Source organism: Cucurbita maxima, unplaced genomic scaffold (assembly GCF_002738345.1).
Source record: "Cucurbita maxima cultivar Rimu unplaced genomic scaffold, Cmax_1.0 Cma_Scf00023, whole genome shotgun sequence".
NCBI lineage: Eukaryota > Viridiplantae > Streptophyta > Magnoliopsida > Cucurbitales > Cucurbitaceae > Cucurbita > Cucurbita maxima.
In genome coordinates this window covers 3,081,034-3,106,451 of record NW_019272039.1, presented here as the reverse complement: position 1 = coordinate 3,106,451, position 25,418 = coordinate 3,081,034, and the positions used below count along the sequence as shown (strand labels likewise).

The 25,418-nt window shown below is 37.7% G+C and overlaps 5 protein-coding genes across 8 annotated transcripts; 3 read left to right on the top strand and 2 right to left on the bottom strand.

The window, feature by feature from the left end:
• Positions 1-206: 206 nt before the first annotated feature.
• LOC111496896 (uncharacterized protein At5g64816) lies at positions 207-5,054 on the bottom strand. Of its 4 annotated transcripts, none has more exons than XM_023147453.1 (3): positions 4,783-5,054; positions 1,787-2,017; positions 207-734 (listed from the first exon to the last, which is right to left on the bottom strand). In XM_023147453.1, exon 3 carries the CDS (start codon positions 711-713, stop codon positions 333-335), a length of 381 nt encoding a protein of 126 aa, XP_023003221.1. In that variant the 5' UTR covers positions 714-734; positions 1,787-2,017; positions 4,783-5,054; the 3' UTR covers positions 207-332. The 4 variants fall into 4 exon arrangements, with proteins under 4 accessions (XP_023003221.1, XP_023003220.1, XP_023003219.1 ...); XM_023147452.1 differs by lacking the exon at positions 1,787-2,017 and adding an exon at positions 1,346-1,433 and having other exon boundaries at positions 207-768; XM_023147451.1 differs by lacking the exon at positions 1,787-2,017 and having other exon boundaries at positions 4,779-5,054.
• Positions 5,055-10,314: 5,260 nt separating this feature from the next.
• LOC111496893 lies at positions 10,315-11,971 on the top strand. Its single transcript, XM_023147446.1, has one exon. The coding sequence runs from the start codon at positions 10,491-10,493 to the stop codon at positions 11,685-11,687; it is 1,197 nt and encodes a 398-aa protein (XP_023003214.1). The 5' UTR covers positions 10,315-10,490; the 3' UTR covers positions 11,688-11,971.
• Positions 11,972-15,370: 3,399 nt separating this feature from the next.
• On the top strand, positions 15,371-18,051 carry LOC111497187. Its single transcript, XM_023147890.1, has 4 exons — positions 15,371-16,348; positions 16,738-17,098; positions 17,344-17,425; positions 17,610-18,051. Exons 1-4 carry the CDS (start codon positions 15,790-15,792, stop codon positions 17,811-17,813), a joined length of 1,206 nt encoding a protein of 401 aa, XP_023003658.1. The 5' UTR covers positions 15,371-15,789; the 3' UTR covers positions 17,814-18,051.
• On the bottom strand, positions 17,987-20,012 carry LOC111497186. The gene is made up of 5 exons (XM_023147889.1): positions 19,598-20,012; positions 19,319-19,512; positions 19,122-19,155; positions 18,393-19,006; positions 17,987-18,313 (listed from the first exon to the last, which is right to left on the bottom strand). The coding sequence occupies exons 1-5, from the start codon at positions 19,917-19,919 to the stop codon at positions 18,044-18,046; spliced, it is 1,434 nt and encodes a 477-aa protein (XP_023003657.1). The 5' UTR covers positions 19,920-20,012; the 3' UTR covers positions 17,987-18,043.
• A 3,790-nt stretch (positions 20,013-23,802) lies between these two features.
• On the top strand, positions 23,803-25,190 carry LOC111497247 (mitogen-activated protein kinase kinase kinase 18-like). The gene has a single exon (XM_023147993.1). The coding sequence runs from the start codon at positions 23,931-23,933 to the stop codon at positions 24,993-24,995; it is 1,065 nt and encodes a 354-aa protein (XP_023003761.1). The 5' UTR covers positions 23,803-23,930; the 3' UTR covers positions 24,996-25,190.
• Positions 25,191-25,418: the final 228 nt, after the last annotated feature.

Sequence of the window (25,418 nt, the reverse complement as noted above, 5' to 3'; positions counted from 1 at the left end):
TCAATCCAACTAAAAAAATTTGTTGAGCCGCCTTGATTGACGGCAGTTTAATAAGACAGGCCATTTCAGTCGATTCATATTTCAAATCGGTCAACCTGTTCTTCCTCATCCATGGATACATAATTCCTTTCTATGGCCAAAACTATTAGTGGCAGACTGATACGATTTTGAAGGCATCTCATCCGACTCCACGGGACATTATCCAGCAAGAAAAACCTGAGTAAATAAATTGAGAATAACATTTCACATCATCTCCAGAAAACCAGAAGTTCCAAAATGCAATACACGGTATGCATCCAAAAATTGCAGCATTTACACATCATATCATTTCACTAAGATGAATGTGAAGCCGAAAGCTTAAGACATTCACTCTGGCATTTCCTAAGACAAATGTCATTCCAGTTTGGCACTTGATGTTGATTCACACAGACAGTGCGAGCACAGGCATCCGTGCAGGCATCAAGCTCGGATACTCCACACACAGTCACGCAAGTGTCGGGAATCGGGTCTTTTGAGAAAGAGCCTACCTTTTTCAACATTCGCTTTGATGTGCAGACCCTCTCACAGACAAAAATGTCATCTGGATTCTTCTCCCTTCCCCTGGCGGTCTTTATTTTTTGTTCCTCGGAATGCCTTCTTCTCATTATGTATGCTTGCCCTGCAACTACTGCTGGAATAGCTGCCCCCAAGAGCGACCACCATACTTCCACCATCAGCTCTCTTCTCCCTTGATGCTGCACGAACAGAAAAGTGAAAGGGGAACAGAGTAGGAATAGAATGACTTTGATTAGAAGTCTCATTTGTACAAGAATAAGTCTGTGAATTAATTAAAAAAGTTAAACCTCTAAAAAAAAATTTGGATGAAGAGAACTTGTAACATCCAAGCCCACCACTAACATATATTGTTCTCTTTAGGTTTTCCCTTCAACGGCTTCCCCTAAAAGTTTTAAAACGCTCTACTATTCACACCCTTATAAGGAAGGCTTTGTTTCCCTCTCCAAACGACGTAGAATCTCACAAAACTACTTCCATCAACTCAACTTTTTGGAAACCACCTAGAATATTTCCATCTACTGAATACTTTGATATTAAGGAAGCACCTTAGACTCCTTGGCAATCGAGGGATTGAAGCAATTTAAACTTTTGGACAATCTTATAATGATCTCACTCAAGTTTTGGTTTGAGTTAAGCTTTTATTAATCTGCATCCTGAGTTTTAGGGACTTTAACTGATGATGGATGAGGGTGAAAGGCAATAACAAAAAATGCTCAACAACCTGATCAATCAAAGCCCTTGATTTGGTTGTCAGTTTGAGCTTCTTTTTTTTTTTTTGGACATATTGAGTCGATATTATTGACCTACAAGGAACATATCCCTGATGTTGTGCTTCTCTAGTCCTTGAGAATGGGATGCAAAATATAGCAAGTCGATTCCTTGATATTCAATTTCACCGAGTAACCCATTATGAATTCTTATGAACTATTTATAAGACCACAGATAAAATATATCACTGCAGTTTCATAAGTATCAAATAATCTCAAGGACTGGTTAAACTACAAAGAAAAAATAAAATCTATGCCCATTTTCACTCATGCATCACAGAAACTCCTGCTCTTATATAAAACTTCACAGATTCTAAACAAAGTAATGAAGGATTAGAAGGTGGGAGGGGCTCAAAAGATATAACCCAATCTTATTATCATTTCAATGGAAAAAAAGCATTTACTCACTCGGGGATCCCAGTCTCGACTCGGATTATACTGAAAGTCATGGTCAATTAACTTACCCTTGTTGTGCAAAATGCACGAACAAAAAATGCTTCGATACCCAATTGTTGTAGTGGAATGCCACAACCAAATGCTCTGATGCCACTTGTTGTGCGCCATAATTCCACAACCTTCAAAAGCTCTGATACCACTTGTTGTGCGCCATAATTCCACAACCTTCAAAAGCTCTGATACCACTTGTTGTGCTCAAATGGCACAACCAAAGAGCTTTGATATCCAATTGTTGTAGCCTAAATGCGGAAGCAAAATCGATGGCATTCACACACCCACAAGCAGAAATTAAACCAAGAAACACAAAGATTTACGTAGCTCAGAGAGAAGAAATTCTCCTACATCCATGGGTGATAGTCAGTCACTATAACCAAAGTGTTTACTTCGGTATCTCTCACACTACAAAGTTTCTCTAACAAAGTTCCTCCCAATTGCCTCTAGTCAAATACAAAATAACAATGACTTCACATGACTCCACACCTCAAAACAATGCTAGACAAGCCTTTATATAGGCATACAATACTAATTCTCATCCATGAACCAAATAAATGAGAATATTAGTCAAAATGGTTATGAACTAAATGGAAATTTATAACTAAAATAAATAAGAATATTAATCAAAATGGTAATAATCTAAATGAGATTTAATAACCAAAATAAATGAGAATTATGACAATTCATCTCATGACAATATACAACAATCTCCACCTTGTCAGAAAATTTCCAAGCAGATAACCAATCCCCATTATCGTGTTTCCATTGAGGTAGTATATGCTACCTCTTCTAGTCCCTCTAATTATTGTCGAAGCTCCACAAGCTACTTTCAAATTTCCTTATTCCAAAGTGATATGAGAACCATTCGCATCCAAAGCACCAAGGGAAATCAAATTAAGAAATCTTAGTTAGGACATACCTCACATCATACAAAGATTTCTTCCATCTACGTATCAAATGTTGTTGTCCAACTACTTGAAAAGCAACCGGCTGTGTCATATATATTTCTAATTCTAAATCTCCATACAAAAAAACAATTTTTCATACCAAGTTGTGCAAGCTCAAAATTATTGAGCAACCACAACAAAACCCAAATGGATGGAGATTATCACAAATCTTAGAAATATGATTTCCAATAACAAATATCACCTACAGCCCATACAAAGATTTCTTCAATCCGTATGTCAAATGTTGTTACACAACTACTTGAAAATCAAAGGGTTAGTGTCATATATATTTCTTCTTCAAAATCTCCAAACAAGAAAACAGTTTTTTCATACCAAGTTGTGCAAGCTCAAAATTAAATTGAGCAACCAAAGCCAACAAAATTCGAATGGATAGAAATTATCACAAATCTTGGAAATATGATTTCCAAGAACAAATAAACAAGCTTGTGATGAGAAACCTATCTTCGGAAATTGATGGTGAATATGAGCACATCTAGTGGTCGATGAGGTTAAATCCTTCACATTACCCCAAATACCACAACTTGGCGCTCTGATACCACTTGTTGAGCAAAATAAATGACGAAAATAACCAACAAAGATTGTGTCTATAGTCCTAACAAAGATTTCTTAAATCTTTCCCTTGGTGTCTTGGATGGGAATGATTCTCGTATCACTCTGAAATAAGGGAATTTGAAAGTAGCTAGTGGAGTTTTGATGGTAATTAGAAAGCCTAGAAAAGGTAGCATATACTATCTCAATGGAATCACGATAATGGAGATCGGTTATCTGCTTGGAAATCTTCTGACAAGGTGGAGATTGTTGTAAATTTTCATGAAGATGAATTGTCATGATTCTCATTTATTTTGATTATTAAATCTCATTTAGTTTATAACCATTTTGATTAATATTCTTATTTATTTTAGTTATTAACTTTCATTTAGTTCATAAGAACTAACCTTTTTATTCATATTCTCATTTGGTTCATGTATGAGAATTAGTATTGTTATGCTTATATAAAGGCTTGTCTAACATTTTTTTGGGGGTGTGGAGTCGTGTGGAATCATGTGAAGTCATTGTTATTTTGTATTTTTATAGAGACAATTGGGAGGAACTTTGTAAGAGAGACGTAGTGTGAGAGTGTGAGAGTGTGAGAGATACACTTATAAACACTTTGGTTATACTAATTGGCTACCACCGGTGGATGTAGGAGAATTCCTTCTCTCTGAACTACATAAATCTTTGTGTCTCTTTGTTTAAATTTTATTTGTGGGTGTGTGAGTGCGGTCGATATTGCTTCTTTCTTTTGCTACAACAATTTGGTATCAGATTATTTTGGTTGTGGCATTCCGCAACAACAATTGGGTATCATAGCATTTGTGGTTGGGCCATTTCACTACAACAATTAGGTATCATAGCATTTTCAGTTGTGGCATTCCACTACAACAATTGGGTATCAAAACATTTTAGTTGTGACATTCCGTTACAATAAGTAGTATAGGAACATTGAAGGTTGTGGCATTATGACACAACAAGTGGTATCAGAGCATTGAAGGTTGTGGCATGATGGCGCACAACAACTTTCTTCTCTTCTTTATGTATATAGTCTCTTTAAACCCAAATAAAAATCGAATTGAAGAAAGGAATAGGAAAGTAATGCATATAGTCTCTTTAAACCCAAATATAAGCTTGGGTCTAGGGGAAAGTGACGTTCTCTGATTTAAACCCAAATAAAAATCAGGCAATTGTCGCTGGTTGTTCTTAATTCGATGAATTCGATCCAACAATCGAATTGAAGAGAGGAATAGGAAACAAAGTAACAGCAATAAAAAGATGAATCTTCTAAAGGAAAAGAAGAAAGAAACGGGAAGCGACATAATGGCAACGAAAAATCCAGTTTAAATCAAACGAAAGTGAAGAAGATGAATCAAGGCAGCCAACAATAATCAGCTCAAAATGATAGCAACAACAGCAAACCCAGTTCAAAATAACAGCTTCAACAAATGTGAGATGAGAGATTATTGGTTTAAACAAACGTAAGTGAGGATTAATAGATGATTACATACCAAATAAACGAGCAGAGAGACCCAGAAAATGCTGAGAATCGACGGAGACAGGGAAATTTCAAATAAGGAGCAAGAGTGTAATGAGTAGATGGCGATGGCAGGCGAGTAGTCGAGGGCAACGGCGGCTTAGTGCGAGTGAGACAAGAAATGCGAGCGGCAGAGAGAGTGAACGATGCTCAGAGTGGCAGTCCGATCCAAAATTGAAGAAACCCTAAAAACCGCCTTTTGGGCCGGTTTGATTCAGGTTAGGAGATTACCAAATTCTGGTACAGATTTGGACAACTTCCTCTCTGAATTTTTAAGTTGTAATTTTTTTTAATGTGTGATTGATAGCTTATTTAAGATTTAAAATTGTAATTGGGTTCATATTTATTTATTGTTAATTTAAATTAACTACTAACATTAGATCAAAATTTGCAATCCACCAATATGTGCCTAAAATAAAACATAGAAATCAAATCTCATAAATTTTATGGGCGTTCTAGTAAAACAACATTATCCATTGTAACATCAAATTAAAAAATATGAAGAACGAAGAAAGGTAAGTGCCTAAACTGTCATTACAACAAAGTCAAAGACATCGTTCTCATTAAACAAACCTTCTTTAGGCCCACAAATAATAACTATAGATAAGAACACATTGTAATTTCATTTGATGCACGTGTTTGATGCGGTGTCGATTTCCCTTATTACACTCCTCTATCATCCACTCCCTTTCTTTGATTCAATGCAATTAGACTCAAAATTCTTAAATTTGCTGTTTATTTATCTGTTACAACACATGATATATGATTATTGCTTCTGCAGCAAAGTCAAATGATGGTGCCAATACACAAGCTTTTTAATTCAATTTCCAGTGGTTTGAATTTCTACTAGATTCTCACAACTCTTTCAAAAGAAGGTTCTTTAAAAAAAAAAAAAAAAAAAAAAAAGATTCTGTGTAGGTTAAATTGAAATATGGTTCAGATTATTTCTGCAAGATACATGACTTGAGTGGCCAACATAGAATCAGCTTTTTGAGAGGTTTTATCCCAACTTTTCTCTCTCTGGCTCTCTCTCCCCCAGATAGTTTCAAGATTTAACTCAATTTGCAAGTAAGAAAATCCTTGTACAATGCTTGGATACGTGGATTCCATTCAAGTTTTTAAAAACAGATGGCAGAAGGCACTCAGTCAAACAATCATATGATACTTAAAACTCTTAAACATAAATCTTAAATGTGTAGCTCTCCCGGATCTTAAATGTGCATTATTATTCCAATGACTTTGGTTGAAATGAATGAACCTTTTGCGTGAAACTCCATAAGTAAACAGTAATGTGAGTGTAGCTTGGTCAAAACTTAAATGTGTAGCTCTGTAGTTGGGGTAGGGTAAGTTTGCAAGTGTAAAGAAAAGTAAAAGGCAAGGCAGATGGGACGTGCAGCGAGGGGGTGGTGTTTTGAGTTTTGACAGCCAAAGCATTGGGCTTTTTTGAATTGGCACTTTTGGTGTCAGTTTCCCTTTGAATTTTGAAACTCTCTTCTGCATGGAATGTTCTTCCTTTCATCCTTCATCTCCCGTTGTTGTTGGAGTAATTTTCTGAACATTCTCACTACACACACACACACACACGCACACACACTCACGCCTGTCCCTAAAACTAAACTCTCTACATATCAACCACTGCGTGAAAAGGCCATACTCTCCAGAAGAACTAATAGTGATGATTGATTAAGTCATTGATTTGGTAAGCCAACAACAACCAGATGTTCTCGAATAATCTATAACTGTATCATGATAGTTTAACACACAAAGTTTCTGCTTCTAAAACTCTTCAAATATGGGACTTCTGTCTGAAAATTGATTAGACTATTTATACCACTATTTTTTTTTTTCTTTTGCTTCACGACAACCCAGGGGGCAAATGAAAAGGGGGAGAGTTGGGGGGACCTCCAAACGTAAGCAATTTTGGATTTTCCACTGTTGTCTAACTCTCTCCAGGCATCTCTGATTCTCCCCCCCCCCCCCCCCCCCCCCCCCCCCCCCCCCCCCCCCCCCCCCCCCCCCCCCCCCCCCCCCCCCCCCCCCCCCCCCCCCCCCCCCCCCCCCCCCCCCCCCCCCCCCCCCCCCCCCCCCCCCCCCCCCCCCCCCCCCCCCCCCCACCAAACTGCTCCCTACACAAATTTAACACCTCCACCAATTTTTTCATATGCTTAAATAGAACAACAATCATCCCTACTAGTATTTAAGTACTTTAGATGAAACAAAAAATAAATAAAAGTCATAAAGAATTATCAGATTAGTATAGAGATATATATAACTTAATATTATATCAAAGTAGAAAAGTTGTAATAAAAAAATAAAAAAGCATAATAATAATGCAAGTAGCAAGCTTTAAAGTTTTGGTTTAGGTTTTACATGCCTTGAACTTGAAGCAGGCTGTGGGTAAAGCAAAGTGCACTCCTTAAAATAAAAAAATAAACTTTAACCTCATTCTTTAATGACACGCATGAAGAGATGCGTACTCAATCCCCATCGCACCCCTTAATTTATAGCTTTTAACTGTGCGTGTGCATAACATTTGATGATTGGCTTTGGTAAAAGTGGGTACCAACCCCAAAGTGATCACCACACACGAGTGCCCCAATTTTTTTCACTTATTTTATTTTTTTATATTATTCAATATTTTCTTACTACCGTTACAAATAATATTTTAAAAAGGGCTAAATCAATTTATTAATGTCAACATCCTTAATCTCATTCAACTTACTTTTCTCAAATAAATCTTCATCAGGAAGACTCGTGTGCTTGTATGTCTCTTCCTCTCTCCCTCTCTCCCTCTTTATTGTTATCATTATTATTGTTATTATCTTTTATCATACCTCTACCCTCTAGACCTGTTACTTATATTAGATGTTTGACACTCTTCCAACAAATTAATTAATGACTAATTAATCATATTTTAACTTCCTAATACGTAACTACTACCATTACATCGAAAACCCAAGCTTATTTTTCAAAAACCTATTTTCTATAATTTAATTCATTCAAATAATTTTGAATTATTTTCAAAACTTTTTTTTTTTAATTCAAATATGTGAAATTGTATGAAAATGGTAGTCATTTATTTGTGTTAGAGCCTTATGTGAATGCGGTCGTTGTTAAGGCAAACAAGTTCTTTCGAAAGCACTATTGGAATATGACAAGAATAAAGGATAAGAAGAAAAAAAAAATGCTATCTTTTGTTACATAGATCAATAATTTTTTTATGAATAGATTGGAGTAGTTAATACCAAAACTTACCCGGAAGTTAAAATAAAATGATTAAGGTATATATTAAATAAGTCTTTTCGAAGGAGAAAAGAAACAGAAAAAGAAAAGGAAAATAGAGAATCTAATATTACATTGGTGCTAGATGAGTGTGGACCAAAAGTAGATGATGCATGTTTGACTCTTGGTAATGACCAAATAAATTATGGCTCCAAAATTCAAAGTCCTACTCACGTGTCGAACTCGAGAGCTTGTGTACGTGTGGTGAGAGTTACCTCACTTTAGAACCTGAAATGAATTTATTGCGAGAAAACTCTGCGATCATAATAAGAAACAGAAACACAACCCCAAGACATTGGGTTTCTTTCATCGACCTTTCAGGATCAGGCTGTGGTCCGTCCTTTGGCCACAGCAATTGAAGCAGCCAATCCCACTCACACCTTCACTTCCAATGACAAGTTTTTGAAGAAACGTGGTGACCACATATCGCATTTCAATTAATAACTCGGATACCTATTGTGTATTTTGGGTGGGGAAAAAATGGACCCAAATCCCATCTTGTAGGCTAGAAAAGGCTAGTGGAAAAAGACTTGAGGAGAGTAAAGCAAACACCACAGCATGGGTTTTAGAGTGGACATGTGGTTCCACTTTAGGTTAACAATGGTGACTTTCCATGAGACTTTTGTAGCTTAAGAAAATGTTTGGTGAGCTTTGTATTTATTACACATTTTGGTCCATAACCTAAAAGCCCCTACAAATCTATTTCACTCTGCCTTCTTCTCATAGCTACCCTAACTTTGGATCTATTCTAAAGTTATTGCTCCATTTCCCCCCCCCCCCTTCCGAAGTCCTTGTGCAACTTGCAATTCTGGCTTTCATTAAAACTCATCTATTAATATATTTTGTTTATAATTAAAATCAATTCATAACCAATATTAAAAAGAAGAAAAAAAAAACCATCCATAGAAAGCTGTTTGTCTATTTGTTGAAAGCTTTTTTTGACTCAATACTTATTTGTTTGTTTTTGCTCTAAATCAATATTAATTCAAACGATAGAAAACAAATCTCTTGTGCTCATTAGTCATTTCGTTCCTATGTTAATGCTTATAAACCTATTGATAGCGATGAGCTTCTAATGAAATCATGTTCAAATAATTTATTGAATACTTATAAATTAATGTATTATCAAATCAAGTTTGGTTTTATTCTAATTGGTTTAAAAGGTGACTTTTTGAATAGTTAGATGTCTTAATCCAAATTTTAAATTAATTAAACATGTTTTAGCTTTTATTCCATGCTCACATCTAAAAAAAATGATAGCCAAAACAATGGATTTGTTCGTTAGATATTTGTTATGAGGGCCGAGAAGTCTAAAATAGTTAACAATTAACCTTTTATATAAATAATTTTTTACTACAAAAAAAACATCTCACAAGTTTTAATTCTTTTTTTTTTTAAAGGTGAATATATTTATGAACATTTATTTTTTTATCTAATAATTATGAATTTTATCAATTCAACTATAACGGAATAGATGCAACACCAAACATCAATTTCATTTCAAAAGTTAATGGACATTATAAAACAATAAAAATGTAAACTATCCATTTGTGTCTAACAAATACATAATCTATGAAGTATTTTAAAGAAGCAATTTTCAATATCCAACAACCAAATAGGTATATCTTGTTGTAATTTTGTGAAAATGACATATTTCCAACTTCGTTCATAAGACGACTTCACGTGTCAATCATATGTTTCTTGTTCTTTTTAGTTTGTGCCATTTCATTCAAATCTTATTTTTAGCGAAATGTGATGCCATCTATTTTTGGTACCATAATGTTGATTTTTTTATGTAAATAAATTAAATCCTATTTCAAGAAAGAAAGTGTGATCCGCAAATGAAAAGAAAACGTCCTCACTCTCCTCCCAACAAAATTAAAATGACATTAATTATATGTATAAATAAATAAAATACGATGACAAATAATCAAAACTTTTTTTGTTTTATTTTGTAAGTCGCATCGTAAAGGTCAGTAAATATTTAAAAAAAAAAAAGAAAAGAATGAATAAGTCAATTGGAAATAAAAATATGATTTGTGCACGGTTTTCAAGAAAAAAGGAAAAGCGAAAATTGCACGATGAGGGGTGGGGTGGGAAAGGAGTGAAATTACTGCGGTGGACTTGGGAATTAAAAAGAAATATAAATATATATTAGAAAGCACTCCAATTTGTATGAAAAGAAGAAACCACTCACTTAAAAAATCTGATCTGAGGGTGGGGTCCACTTCCTTCACACATACACCTCTCGCCTCTTCCAGCTCTACCTCTATAAGTACCTCAACTTCCTTTTCATTCCAAAATCTTCCCTTCTCCCACTCACTTCATATCCTTTCCTCGGCATAATATACCTTTTCTTCTTCTTCCATTCATCGCTGCTTCATTTATTTCTGGCCCCCAATGGTGGACGTCGACCGCAGGATGGCCGGTCTCAATCCGGCTCATATTGCCGGACTTCGACGCCTCTCCGCCCGGGCTGCAGCTGCTCCCTCTGCCGCCATCACTCCTTCTCACCCACCTCGCGCTGGCCTTCTCTCCTTTTCTTCTTTGGCTGAGAAGGTGATGACCCATCTGCGCAAAGCCGGCGTAGAGGTGCAACCGGGGCTTTCCGTCGCCGAGTTCGCTCGAGCCGAGGCCGAGTTTGGGTTCGCTTTCCCACCGGATCTCAGAGCCGTATTGTCCGCCGGTTTGCCGGTGGGTCCTGGGTTTCCCGATTGGCGGTCTTCCGGCGCCAGGCAGCATCTTAGAGCCACGCTTGATCTTCCAATTGCGGCCATCAGTATCCAAATCGCCAAGAACACGTTCTGGTCCAAGTCTTGGGGTCCGAGGCCCTTAGACCCGGAGAAGGCCATACGGGTCGCGAGAAATGCTCTGAAGAGAGCGCCCCTTTTGATTCCCCTCTTCAATCATTGCTACATTCCCTGCAACCCCTCCCTGGCGGGGAACCCGATATTCTCAGTCGACGAGAATCGGATCTCCTTCTGCGGTTTAGATCTATCCGATTTCTTCGAGCGGGAATTCCTATTTCGGAGCTCCGAATCTGATACCCACCTTCTCAAAAGGCATAGGTCCATCAGCGAAAAATCCGCCGCCTCCTCGTCTAACTTCTTGCGACGGAGCCTAGACACCGGAGCAAGAACACCGAGGTGGGTGGAGTTCTGGAGCGACGCCGTGGTGGATCGCCGCCGGAGAAACTCATCTTCGTCGACATCTTCCTCACCGGATAGGGTGTTTTTTGAGATGCCGAGGTCGGGGATTCCGAAATGGGTAAACGAATACATTGAAGAAATGGGATCGACTTTGAGGGAAGGAGGTTGGAGCGAAACGGACATTTCGGAGATGGTACAGGTCTCAGCCTCCGGATTCTTGGAAGGAGCAATGTTATTGGTGGACAACCAGGCGGTTCTAGACGCTCTGCTTCTGAAAACAGATCGGTTTTCGGACGTTCTCCGTAAAGCCGGATGGAGCTCGGAGGAAGTGTCGTACGCGCTGGGGTTCGAGCATCGAGCCAAAAAGGAACGAAAACCCGCAAAGAAGCTCTCCCCAGAACTGGTGGAAAGAATAGGGAAGCCGGCGGAGTCGGTTACTCGGGCCTAGGACGGCCCTCCCAACCCCCATCCGCCCAGATTCCTGATTGTGTTTCTTTTTTTAAAATTTCAAGGTCTCGGGTTTGCATTTTTTATTCTCCCCTCCAGTCATTACTATTATTTCTTTATATATATATATATATTATATAATACACATATAAAATCATGGCATTAGGGAAAAGGAAAAACAACGAAACGGTCAAAGTTACAAACTTACATTACATAGTATCCCGTTCATGTATGTATATGAATAATGATGATAAATGAGAAAAGAAGATCTATTGTATTATATTATTTTATTTTGTGTATTTAAATCCAGCTCATATATTATACAATGGAAAATAGGAAGTTCCAGCGCACGTGTGGGAAATTAATTTTTATTTTGAATGGAAAAGAGACGTTAATGAATGGGTCCCTCTCGGCTTCCCATCCAATAAGAAACACAAATAGAAGCAGAGAAAATGAAATGAAAAAAATATATAAATATATATAGGAGAAGGAAGGCGCAAGGTTGGGGGGGAGAGGAGGGAGGGGGCGGGGGCGTGGGACAACAAATCATGTTATTCCATGCAACCAAAAGGGTGTCCGTCGTTTAGCGTAAGGAAATTAAAAGCAAAATCTTATCTTTTGGATTACATGTTTAGTTTTGAGCTGCCCAAATCTAGGTGTTACCGTCTGGGAAAATGAGCCAACTTTCTCTCTTCATCCTCCCTTCCTCTCCCTCTTTCTTTCTTTTGCCTACAATTTTCCCCAGAAAATCTCAGACATGAAAACAATAAAGCTGCCTCTTATTATGCTTTTTGGCATGCGGTGGGTTCAATTTCGCCCATTCATTTTATCCCCTTTCCTATTACAATAAACCTGTTTATAACTTTTGTTATATTCAAAATATCATCAATGTTTCTCTAAATTATTATTCAAATAAAACTAAAAAACAAATGGAAATATTCTCTTCCAAAGGGTTGAAATTGTGAGCCGAGCGATAGAAAATTAGTCGCTGAACATTAAAATTACTCATTAATGTTAAGTGGTCCAATATAAATAATTCCTCAGAACTGGACCAATCAGTTCAATTATTGAATACCAGTAATTAAATATGACCAAATATAATGTTTCTTTAATATATCTGAGAAATTAAAATAGTTAATTAGGCAACAACATAAATAAGAGTTGTAGAATGCAATGAAATTGTTCCATTTGATTGAAAAGGTAATTGGCAAATAATTAAGAGGATAGGCGTAGGGCAGGGCAGTGAGTTCATGGATTGATGTTATTATGTAAGCAATTATTCAAAATTGGGTGTGGTCGGAAGGTCGGAAGGTCGGAAGGTCGGAATTACTCCGTCCACAACCTTCAACAGTGGCACCAACAAGTTCCGCTTTTGCGGAGCCTTTGATTTTCCCGACCACGTGGTTGGAGTTCTTAAAGTTTGCCCTTTAAAATCAGATTCAAATTATCCTTTCCCTGGCCTTTGAGAATATAGCACTATTCAAATGACATATTACTATATGCTTACACAGAGATTTGTTTAATATTTTAGGCAGGTGGGTCTAATAAATTAAAAGTATTAATAATAAATAAAGTGGATGTTTCTACAAGTAGATAAGCTTGGACAGCCCATTTCAAAAGCGAATTGAAATAGTTGATTTGGGGATATCATTATTTTACCACCTCCACATCCTTCCTTCTTCCCTCTCATAAATAGTCAACTTATTATTATTATTATTATTATTTTCTTAATTCGTTAATTAGTCTCAGAGATCCCCGGCCTCGTAAATTAATAAGGAAGTTAGCTGTATTTAATTTTGCAACGGTCGTTTCCCAATTTCCACCGCCTGTACAACCACTTGATCCGACCGTTACTCATCACGTGCCACCACCGCCCCATTTCTTTCTCCTCCTCCACGTGATCTGATGGCCACTGTCTTCTTTCTTTTAAATGCAGTCAAGGACGAAGATGCCTACAATTTTTGTTTCAGACAAAAAATATTATTATTTAATACCGCAAATGATTTCAATTGCATTAATCATTAATTATAAATACATTAATAACATTAAAACAATAAGAGAATTGCGGTGATTTAAGTTTGATAAGAAAGGAGGGGAAGGATCAGGAATGTGGGAGAAAGAAGAAGAATATAGGTCATTGGAGAGGACATGGTATGGCCCAATGGGCCTGGCAATGTGGGCTCACCTGCTCTTGTGATCCAGATGAAGTTTGTCTTGTTAGATGAGGATCCAGGCAATAATGAGGGTGTGTTGGGATTTTGCTTTAAATCCTTGGTATCACACTTCAAGGTACACCAAAAGACCTTAACTTTATATCAACTTCATTAGTTTTTAATGAAATGAAATGAAGATGATCCACAATTATTATGTGCTTTAAGTGGTCGTCCCTACTAATTATTATGAATATTGTACGCACAAATGGCAACATTATTGGGTTTCTAATTAATATGAAAAGGTGAATTAATTAGAGTTTAAGAGGTTTACACTAGAATTGGGCCAGAGCTTTCCAAATCCAGTCTGTTGAAGGAGGGTTGGATGGGGGCCCAATCTAGAGGCAAGCAAAGCAAAGCAAAGCAACCTTCATAGCGAGAGAGAGGTGTCTGTGATAATCAAATAATTGAGGTTTTGTTTGTTATATAGACATTGCACATGTACCAAACCTCTCCACAAGGGATGTATGTCCCATTTTATTTTATTTTATGTCTCTCTATTTTTTTCATTTCTTTATAATGTGTACTAACATTAGATTAGATTGTGGTATCTTTTAAAATACAATAGGTCTCAATCGTACCTACGATAAATAAATAAATAAAAACTAAAACAATAGCAACACCACATTTTGTTCTAAAAATTTCTTATACAAAAAATCACGCATAAGAGGCATAATAAAATTGAGCCATTAGGTAGATAAGAACCGAGTATTTGTTTAATAGTTGGTAGTGAATGTTAAAAATGAGTATTCATGAGGTATTCACCATATTTACTTACTCAAAAATATTCCTGTACGTCACATAGCCAGCATTGATAGAGATTGATGATGCATATTTTGGGCCCTCATGTCAAGCATACTTCCATTACTTTGTCTTCATTTGCACATGGCAATAGCTTCTTTTATAATTTTCAAAATTTACCTCTATTTCTAATTTTTTTCATGGTTCATTTTAAACTACTCCCTCCTTAAATTTAAATTTAAATTTTGTGTTTTAAACCGAACATTCTCATTTTGTAATTATAAAACTCGCTCTTCATAAACTATTTTATTTCATATAATTATGTAAGCTTCAATTTTGTTTATAACATTGAAAAATTTAGTATAACATTTATATTATAATTAAAAAGATGGGTAAATCTACATCATTTAGACAACTCAACTCGCTAAGATACATATCTTAAATCAAAATGTTAGAAGGAGGCGAAATTGCGAATGGCATGTGAAGGAGGCAACCAAACCCATATTGGAAGGCTCGTTTTGTTATTTTAATAATTCATGTAGCAGAGCTGCCATTATTCCACAAAACAAAAAACAAATCTTTCTTTGAGGCAATTGAATCTTCCACTTTATCCCAATTTCAATGTCCCCTTGTCCTTCTCTTTTACCAACCCCCCTTCTAAATTCACTTAGTTCTAAATCTCTCTATTAATAACTCCAAATTTTGCTATCAAACAAACTCTTCATCCAAATCAAAGCTTACGAAATTCACCATTGATCCAACGCCAAAAGGAAAAAACATCTCCTTTTTCGTACAACTTCTTTTCAACATTCGCATCATCTTCAATGCGAAGTTCGTCCGTTTTCATACATTCTATAAATCTTATGTGATTCTCAATTTGGTTGTGTCCTTCCTTCGGTACCCTTTATTCCAATGCCTCTAATTCACTCCATTTTATAGTAACCAAAGGGAAGCTAGGCTCGCTGCTGTACGTCCTACCCTCGCGCCAAAAGGAAGGAAAGAGGAAAAAGTTTCCGAAACCCCCTACAAGCTACAGCTGTGTGGGACAAGAATGGACGGAAGAAAGAACAGTGTCAAAAGCAAAATTCCATCGATAGAGACGTAGGGATACGCAGAGACCCTTCTTACTGTTACTGTGTTGTACTGTTCATAATGAAGGAAAGAAGTTGCAGTTCTTCCCACAACTTCAGTGCGTTTCCAAGCCCTGGCCTCCCAAATTACTGGGAGATCAATGTCATGAACCAAAGGGGGTGCAGCTCCGAGCGAATACCTCAGCCAAATAACAACGCCCGGCGGAGGAATGCCTCTGTCGCCGCCTTGACGCCCTTTTACGGCAGGACACTCCCCTCCAAATGGGAGGATGCCGAGCGATGGATTAGTAGCCCTATTATGGCCAATGGCTTCAGCAGGACTTTGCAGTCTCACCTACAGAGAAGACCCAAGTCCAAGAGTGGCCCTATTGGGTCGCCTGGATTTTCTAATTACTCTAACTATTCTCCGGCTATTCCCACTACCGAAAATGGGGGTTTCGACACCTCCAAATTAGGCTCTGCCCTTTCCACTGGAGTGTTAGTGGCTGATGGTGTTTCTATCTGCTATGGCGGTAGCATCGAAAGGGGACAATCCTATCCTGAGTGTACCATGCAACGATTAGCTTCTGCACCCAGATGGTCAGATATACTGAACGAGTCGCCACTGCCAAGTTTTCAAGGTATCTCTTTCTTTTTCCTTTATCTTGTGGGTAGTCTTGAGCAATCTGTTTCATTTTAGTTGAATTGAAGTTTATTGTCTTTAGTATTAAATGATGCACAGGTTGGTTGCTTGTACTAAGTTGTTAATGTCAATTAAAAACAGTTTCTATATGACAGTGATTGAGTGGGAAATCAAGTATCTCTTGCTTTCATATCCGTTTAGATCACAATAATGTTAGATTGTTATGTTGGGATTAGGTTGTCTCTTCATGTTCGTTCCTAATGATTTGAATGTTGGAGATCCATTTTGTTGAGATATTGAAGGTAGTTTGATTCAACATAGTTTTAAGTTGGGGATTGTTGGTTCTTGAGATGTTTTTTTCTTTTGGCATTTGGATCATATCCACAGATGAAAAAGATGGTGGTTCCCATGAGGCTATGGATTGGGGCGTTGTTTCGCAACGAAACGTGGCAACCCAAATGAGCCCCCTGGACTTCACACCTTCATCTCCTCTCGGGAATGTTTCGCTTTCCTCCTCATCTCCTTCGACACACCAATCTATGGTCGGAAAGGAGAGTGATCATTGTTCTAAACAAGAAGTGAGAGATGTTGAGGTAGACAAAAGAGCCACAGTGATACAGAGATCCAAAGGGCGTAAGCTCAGACTGACGAAGGAAGAGTTTCCACACCTAGAAAACTTGAATGAAAATGCTGAGGAAGCTGGAGCTTCAACTTTGGATATTGCAGAGGCAGCTATTCAGGTTTCCAAGTAAGTGTCCCTTATCATTATTTGAGAAAATCTTGTGTTTTACTCTTGTTCTTATTCGAATGAAAAATTTATGTTTGAAGTTCTAATTTCATTCAACTGATCTTGAACTTGTACAAACGGTAAAAGAGTCGAGAAGGAGCTTTTTTTTAGTACTCACATATCAAGATGTTGTCATTCCCTGGAATTGTCAGCAATCTCTTAACAATGTAAAAGTAGTTTCCAATGATACCAAACGTAACGTTTAGGTTGCAGAGAGAAGAAGCCAAGATTACAGCATGGGAGAATTTGCAGAAAGCAAAAGCTGAAGCTGCGATACGCAAACTTGAGGTAGGGCCACTTTTAGCACCAAAATCTGCTCTTTTCACTCTGTTTAATTGGAAAAAACTTGAAGAGAAAACATAAAGAAGTCGTAGAATATTATAAGAAGTTGGCCCTGGTTAAATTAGAATGGGAATGTAGTAGAACCAGAAGTAGCTATGTGGCTCGCTGATGATGAACCTTGTTGATTCAGATGAAACTTGAAAGAGCAAGATCATCATCAATGGATAAGATATTGAAAAAGCTGAGGAAAGCACAGATGAAAGCACACAAGATGAGGGACTCGTCTGGGGGTGATCGGAACCAGAGAGTTTGCAACACTAACAACTTTCTCCCATTCCACAAGCAGGTGTGGATTGGTTCGCTCAAGCGTTGGTTCATCTGCCATGCTTCCTGATTTCTCAAGGTAGCATCTGGTAGTTTTATCGTCTTAGAAATTTACAGTAGCAGCGTAGCTTGATTGGCTCTGTGTCATCCTAGATGTTGTAAGCAATGTACAATTGTTGTAAAATAAAATACTGTAGCTGGCTTTTGGGTTTGGGGCAGGTGCTAAAATTGATGTACTCCATGTTTTGAACTGCCATTCAAATCACATGGCAATTTTTTTTTCTTTATAAAGTAAAGTCTTCACTCAATTTTAACATCATACTCGCTGTTAAGACTAACTGTTGAACCCAAGCGAGTTGCATTAACATAATCTTGAGGACAATGAGCAGGAATTCCAGGCAATAACAAACCAAACAACCTCACGATTCTAAAACACATTCTTTCCTCGTACTCCTTTCCCCGTCGCCACCCAATTGTGAAGCTTCTTCCTATCTCGAAACATGCATGGATTCTCATCAGTACCGCTCCCACGATTGAGAAATAGTTCTTGAATGGCTCTTCTTCCAGAATCTGAAAGCGCAAAAACAAAGTATATTGTTTAAGTTGTTAGCAAGGGTTTGTTTCATTTCAAAATGTCAGCTTCATTTACCTGCGCAACATAGTTCCAGTTGAAATAAATGCAAGGACCGAAGTGTTTGTACATCAAAGTGTTGTTGTCAAGGGGCAGGCGAGGGACCATGTCGAAACCATAAACGAATCTGTAGTAACGAATCTTGTACTGCGACAGTGATTTCACCATGAATTCTCCGAATTTGCTGTCTCCAACTCGAGGTTGTCCAAATGTATAAACTCCCTCTAATCTTTCCAGCAGCAACTTCTCTTCATGGAACGCCAAAATAGTAGGGAATAGAATGGCCAAAGCGCCGCCCAGGCTGTGCCCTGTCACTACAAACCTTGTTCTCTCATCTTCTTTGAGAAGTTCTCTTAGCCTTTCTCTCAGGGTGTAGTAAGCCAAAGGCCTTCTTTTATCTTCTCTGTCTATTTCCTTGGTCCATCCATGAGTCTTCTGCAACCCAAGTGCTTTCATGAATCCGCCATGGATTTTTCCTATGCCTTCGATCTCATACCAAGAGATGTCGAAGTCGGAGCTCCAGTCATCGGCATTGAAGGGCTCTGTGCCTCTGAAAGACACGATTATGGTGTCGTGATCAACCCTTTTATCCCGCATCATGAATGCTTGTGTTGAGCATTTTTCTTGATAGTCTAGTAAATACACATAAGAACATCATTATCAATTACATGTCAGTTGCCGTTGCCAACAAGCAGAACAATTATATATTTGAGAAGCAAAGCAGAAAAGGAGTAATTCTCTTCTTACTGTTCCAAAAGTTGAAAAATCCCAAGAACTCCATCTACACCATTTAAAGAAGAAAAACTATCGGTTAGAGAAAGCAAAACATTTGACTAAAAATTTGTTTCAAAGTTTAGACTTTGTGATCGGTAATCTAATTTTTTCAACTAGCTCTTACAAATTATTCTAAAATTTGAATAAAATTGGTAAGTGATGGAGTGCACCTTCCAGACATCGTTGACTGTTTGTAGAACATGAGCTTCATTCTCATAGACGACTTTAGAAGCCATCATGCAGAGAGCTCCAAAGTAGTTGACATCGCCAGGCTTTATGCTTTGGTCCAACGTTACTCTGCTATCCAAATGACCAATCAACGACAGGTACTCTGCTGATGAGCTGTCCGGTATTTTCAACTTCACTGCATAAAGCAAAGAAAAAAGAAATGTTGGGTTTGTATGAAAACAGGGATTTGAGATGGAAAACAAAACCTGAGGGGGGATTACATCGCAAGATATTGAGGAGGATGCCTCTAAAGCCGTGGTTGGCAGACAAAACGTTGAGGGAGGACTCCAGGTAGAAGCCGAACAAGGCGAGTGGGTGGGCAAGGAATCCGAGGAGCTTGAGGACGACGATAGAGAGAAAGATGAAGAATCTGTGCCAGAAATTGTATTCTCTGGCGTGACTCGAATCTAAAAATCTCCTTTTCTTGAGGTTACTTGAGAACAGGAGGCGCCACAGGTCCAAGAATTTCACTTCTTCCGGTTTCAGAAGCATATAGCTGTCGGAGAAGCCGTTGCTACAGTTATAAGCACGACGGGCAGCCATGGGTGGCGATCAAGATCTCGGACAACTCCCTGGATCTTCCAACGTTTATCTGGGTTCATGTTGCATTACTGTCGTCCACTATAAAAAGAAACAAAGAACGTGCCACGTGCCATCTTATCGTTGTCCACCATCAAAAAAAGAACATCTCGTGTAAAATGCTCCATTATAAATAATGTTCTACTTTTAATTAAAAATATATGTCAATTCTAGTCACGTTCAATATTTTAATTCTTAAAAATTATAACAACTAATTTATATAAACCCTTTTTAGCATTCACAGAAATTTTGGGCCGTCCACCTTTCATTTTCCCAACTTAAAAGTTTCCTTTCTCATAGCAAAAACAGATGGCCCAACACAGAAACTCAACCCATCAATCCCCGAAAGTGGATTGGATTCATCTGGAGAAGAGCCCAAATTCACACTTGGGTCATTTACTTTCAAGACTCCTACACTACTAATTTTGGCATGTTCTTTTTCTGTGAATCTTCACCGGAATTTCGGGAGTTTTTCTTTGCAATTAGAATCCCCGTTTCCTCTCTGGGGATTGGTTCACAGGATTAGCCCGTTCGGATGTGTGTCAGCAGTAAACGTAATAGATTAAGGTCAGCATTGACGTCGTTTAAACATATATACCATAGTAAATCAAATCAAAATAAAAGTCAATTATATCGAAAAATACATCAATGAAATCCCCCGTCGCTCTCACTTATTCCTCCAAATCACCTTGGCTCCACTCAAAATATCAATAATCCCAAATAAATATAGCCCATTCATTATTTTTCCTCCTCCAAAAGTGGGAAAAAAGAAAGAAAAGAATATAGTGTATGAATTTCAACGTTTAATTATTATGAATAAGAACCCAAAAGTTGTCCGAATCCAGTAACTCTTTCAATTTTTTTCTTTTCGCTAATAATGACGCTCTTGAGGCTGTGCATTCAATCTTTATGTAATAAATTTAACAAATTTTATTTGCAATTTCAAAAGAAATTAGAGACGGCGGAGGAAATCTGGAAGGCGTGGAAGAGCGACGTGGACGGCGAGTATGGAGGGAGTCAAAATCAAACACGGCTGGCTGAGGGCGGTAGGACCCAGGCATAGCCACGGTGGCACGGTCGCAGTGCGGCCCACTCACAGAAGGAAACTTGTTCGAAACGGAGTCGACTCTTGTGGGGGCACATTATTTGGGTTAGGAGATGCGAATGTGGACCGTCGGCTCGCGAGTCAATTAGGTTAATCAGAAAATTGATTGGTGCCGCCTGTTCAGTCACGCACCGGCGGCTCTGGAAATAGGTTCTTTGCATCTGATCTATGAATCCATGTGGGTCTCCCTGACCCGACAAATCCGTCCATCGCCGAACATGATTTTCTTTTTCTTTTTCTTTTTCTTTTTCTTAACAGAAAAGCAATTCTTACCCGCAGATCTACTAATTTTATCTAATTTTAGTTTAGTCTTGGATAAGGTTTGTAATTTCTATTTCAAACTCAAGCAGGTACGGTGTATATATATATTTTTACCTTTTAATATGCTTTCGTCTAAAAAATTATTTAAATGCATTTATTGAAAGCATACTGGGAGATGAATTAAATATTATAGCGTGTATTATGTGTGAATGTGATGTGTTTTTTGGGCACGAGTTAATTGCTTGCAGCATTAAAACAAAACAATTACATACCCATCTAAACAGATTCAGCACCTGCTGCCATTTGTATAGCGTGTAAAATGTCAACAATTTAAAATTAATACACATCTTCCACCCAATACACATCAAAATTAATTTTGAGTCCATAAATTAAACCCCTAACCAGACGGGGATGCTGTGGAGAAGAAGCATCGTTGTTTCAACATTCAAAATTATAATAGCTAGCATATGCTTTTCTTCCCCTTTTTAATTTCCCTTCCCCCTCCAATTTTTAATATTTCTATACCTTTATTTTAATTATTACCAACTTCTAGTACGTATAATTTATGAGAGTGCCCAATAAACGAGTAAAGGGTCCTTGTTCATTAATCATTGTGCATTCACTAGAATCATTTACAACTTAATACCTAACTATTATAGATGTAGACATATAACCAAACTACTAACATAACACATATATATTGTTGGTTATACATAGATGTCGTGAGTAATATTTTCGTATAAAAAAATCAAATCTAACGAGTAAGTGGCGAGACGAGTTTCAAATCGATATGTCCACTAAAAATGTGAATAGTGACGGGGGGAAGAGAAAGAGGAAGAAAAGGAAAAGGGCAGAGACATTAGGAAGAAGAGAAGAGAAGTGAGGTGAAGAAAAGAAATAGAATTGCGTGGAGAAGAGAGTAAATGTTGGGTGAGGCATTTTGTCAAACAGGTTGTGTGTTAGAGTTGGAAGAGAGGGGGTGTGTGTGCGAGTCGTTATTAAAGTAGAAGAGAGCGTAGGTGTGAATGCCGTGTCCATATCGTTATGATGTGAATCATGTGGTGGTGTTATTTATTCACCAATCTTCCGCCGACAAAACTCTTCGCCCTCATCATTCAAAATGGTTCGGCCTCCGTGGGCCGCTACCACAACGCATGTGACATTGTATCAAATGAATACAATATTCTAAATGCCAATAACAAATGCTGTAAATGCCAATAACAAATGCTGTAAATGCCAATAACAAATGCTTAAGTGACACGTCACTTTAAAAATATAGTAATGAGGGGGTTGGTGCATCCAAATCACCATATTCTAAACATTTTAAATTTCTACTTATGAATTTTGTATCTTAGATTCTCAATTAATAAAACAATAATATTAAATGTGAGAAATAAAAAGTTATGATAATATTAAATGTGGAAAGCGCCTGGGATGCAATTATGTTTCTTTTAGAATACTCAAAACTCAATCAATACGGGTTTTTAATTGGAGTCCTTCCTTTTTCACTTTCTTTCTAAGCTATTGGCATTTATATGTATGTCACACTTCACCTTCATTTCCTTTTTTTTTTTTTTTTTTAATGCAAAGTATAAAAATGGGCGGTGTTGCAAAATTCTTTTATTTATTCGAAGGGAAAGATTTTGCAATTATTAATAAAAAAAACTATTATTATTATTATTTTAGATCATTGCTTCCACTACATTGTGAAGGATCTTTACTTATATTAAGAATCTGTGGATTTGTATTTGTTCTTATAATTGAGAATTTGAGATTAGTATAAAAAAGATGCCTTTTGTTTTATTTTACTTTATTTTTCTTTATCTAAAAACTTTATCTTTTTATAGTAAGCTTTTTTGTTTAAACGACTGTTTAGTAGCTAATTTTGATTCTTTGCTTCACTCCCTCAATGAATGCTTGCATATTTTTAGGTTTAAAAAATCAATTATTTTCTAGAGAAATATTTAATTAAAAAAAGAAAATGGTATGCAGTTAATAAATGAAAAGGGGAAAGAAAATAAACGTGACCTAAAAAAGGAAAAGTTGAGGTATTTATAAAGTACGATTAATTATTGGGGAAACATTATAGAGAAGCAATTGTAGATAAAGTCTAAATCAAATAACATTAATTGGAAGAAAGAAAAAAGGGTAACCCCAGACCCAGAGGGTTAGCTTAGGACAAAGTGATACCCATAAATGAATTATAAATTCGGTGGCAGTTTAGTCATTTAAAGGAAAAATAATAATAAATAAAAAATAAATACAGAAATACACAAGGTGCTCTGGCATTTAAAATCCGCGTGGGGTTCAGTAAAAATGTTGGAGGGACCACCATATGAACCACGTTTCCCAAATAACTCCTCTCTCTCTCTCTCTCTCTCTCTGATGGGAAAGATGGGAAAGAGCAAAAACAAAACTGTTTTCTCTCCGCATTCACTAAATATCACGTGCTCTAATTTTTCTCATCCTTTTCCCCCTATAAAAGAGCGTCCTCAATAAGAGTTGAATCAAACTGTTCTTGCAAATTACGATTTTTCTCCCTTTCCATTCAAACCAGAGTCGCCAGCGATTCAGGCGTCCAAATTCTATTCAATTCATTCCACCTGCTCATGGAGTGGATTCGAGGGCATGAGATTGGGTGTGGGAGTTTTGCGACCATCAATTTAGCCATGCCTTCTAACACTTCTAATGCTCAGTTTCCTCCGTTAATGGCCGTTAAATCGTCTCCAGCTGTCTCCTCTGCCTCGCTAAAGAACGAGAAGCGGGTTTTGGATCTTTTGGGTGATTGCCCTCAAATTATACGGTGTTTTGGTGAGAGCTGCAGCGTCGAGAGAGGCGACGAGTTATATAATTTGTTTCTTGAGTATGCTAGTGGGGGTAGTTTGGCCGACAGAATACAGAGCCACGGTGGTTGGTTGCCGGAATTTGAGGTTCGGCGGTTCACGAGGACGATTCTCGAAGGGCTTCGGTATATTCACGAGAAAGGATTTGTTCACTGCGACGTGAAGCCTCGGAATATTCTAGTGTTTGGTGACGGCGATGCTAAAATTGCTGATTTTGGATTGTCGAAGAAGGCGGGGAAAAACAGAGCAGAAACAGGGGAAGAGGGGAAATTTCAATTGAGAGGCTCTCCTCTGTACATGTCGCCGGAATCGGTGAACGATGACGAGTACGAGTCGCCGTGTGACATTTGGGCTGTCGGATGCGCGGTGGTGGAGATGTTGACCGGAAAACCCGCTTGGAATTTCCCAGTGGAATGCAACATCTATTCTCTGTTACTGAAAATTGGGATCGGAGAGGAATTGCCGAAAATCCCAAAATATATTTCCGAGGAAGGGAAAGATTTTCTGGGTAAATGCCTGGTGAAGGATCCCGCAAAGAGATGGACGGCTGAGATGCTTCTGAACCATCCATTTCTAGCAGACTCCGGCAGCAGCTCTGTTCCATTGACGCCCAAGGGCGAACCATTAACGTCGCCGAGATGCCCTTTCGATTTCGAAGATTGGGCATCAATTCACTCGCTAGAGATGGATCAGAAATTTGAGGAAGAATCAAATTGTTGGTTGGATTCGTCGTGTCCGTGGTCGTGTTCACCGACGGAGCGGCTGCTTCAGCTAGTGGACAACGGGCCAGTTGACTGGGTCATCACTGACAGTTGGGTCACCGTCAGATGATTTCTAATCACGGTTCGATTCCGGAGTGGACGCAAAAGACGGAGGGATATTTTGGGGTTGAAGAATTTAATTTTGGAAGATCTTCAATCAAAATGAACGATCCACAATTCATTTGATTCGTTGATTAGTTTTGATTTTATGTTAGTTGTAAATTTGGTGATGATTGATGGGTGGACACACGGTTGAGTTGATGGATGGATACACATACCAAATGTGGGTGGTCCAACTCCAGTGTACATAAAAAAAAAAAAAAAAAAAAACCATTTTTTTAGTTGATATGTGAAATAATATATAACCATTCATTTCCAATCAAAATCATTATTTTTATTAATTTTATATTTCACAAATTTATTTGCCATAAAAAAAAAAAAAATCAATTTATGAAACCGTTATTAGACAAATTAAAAAATGAATCAAATTGAG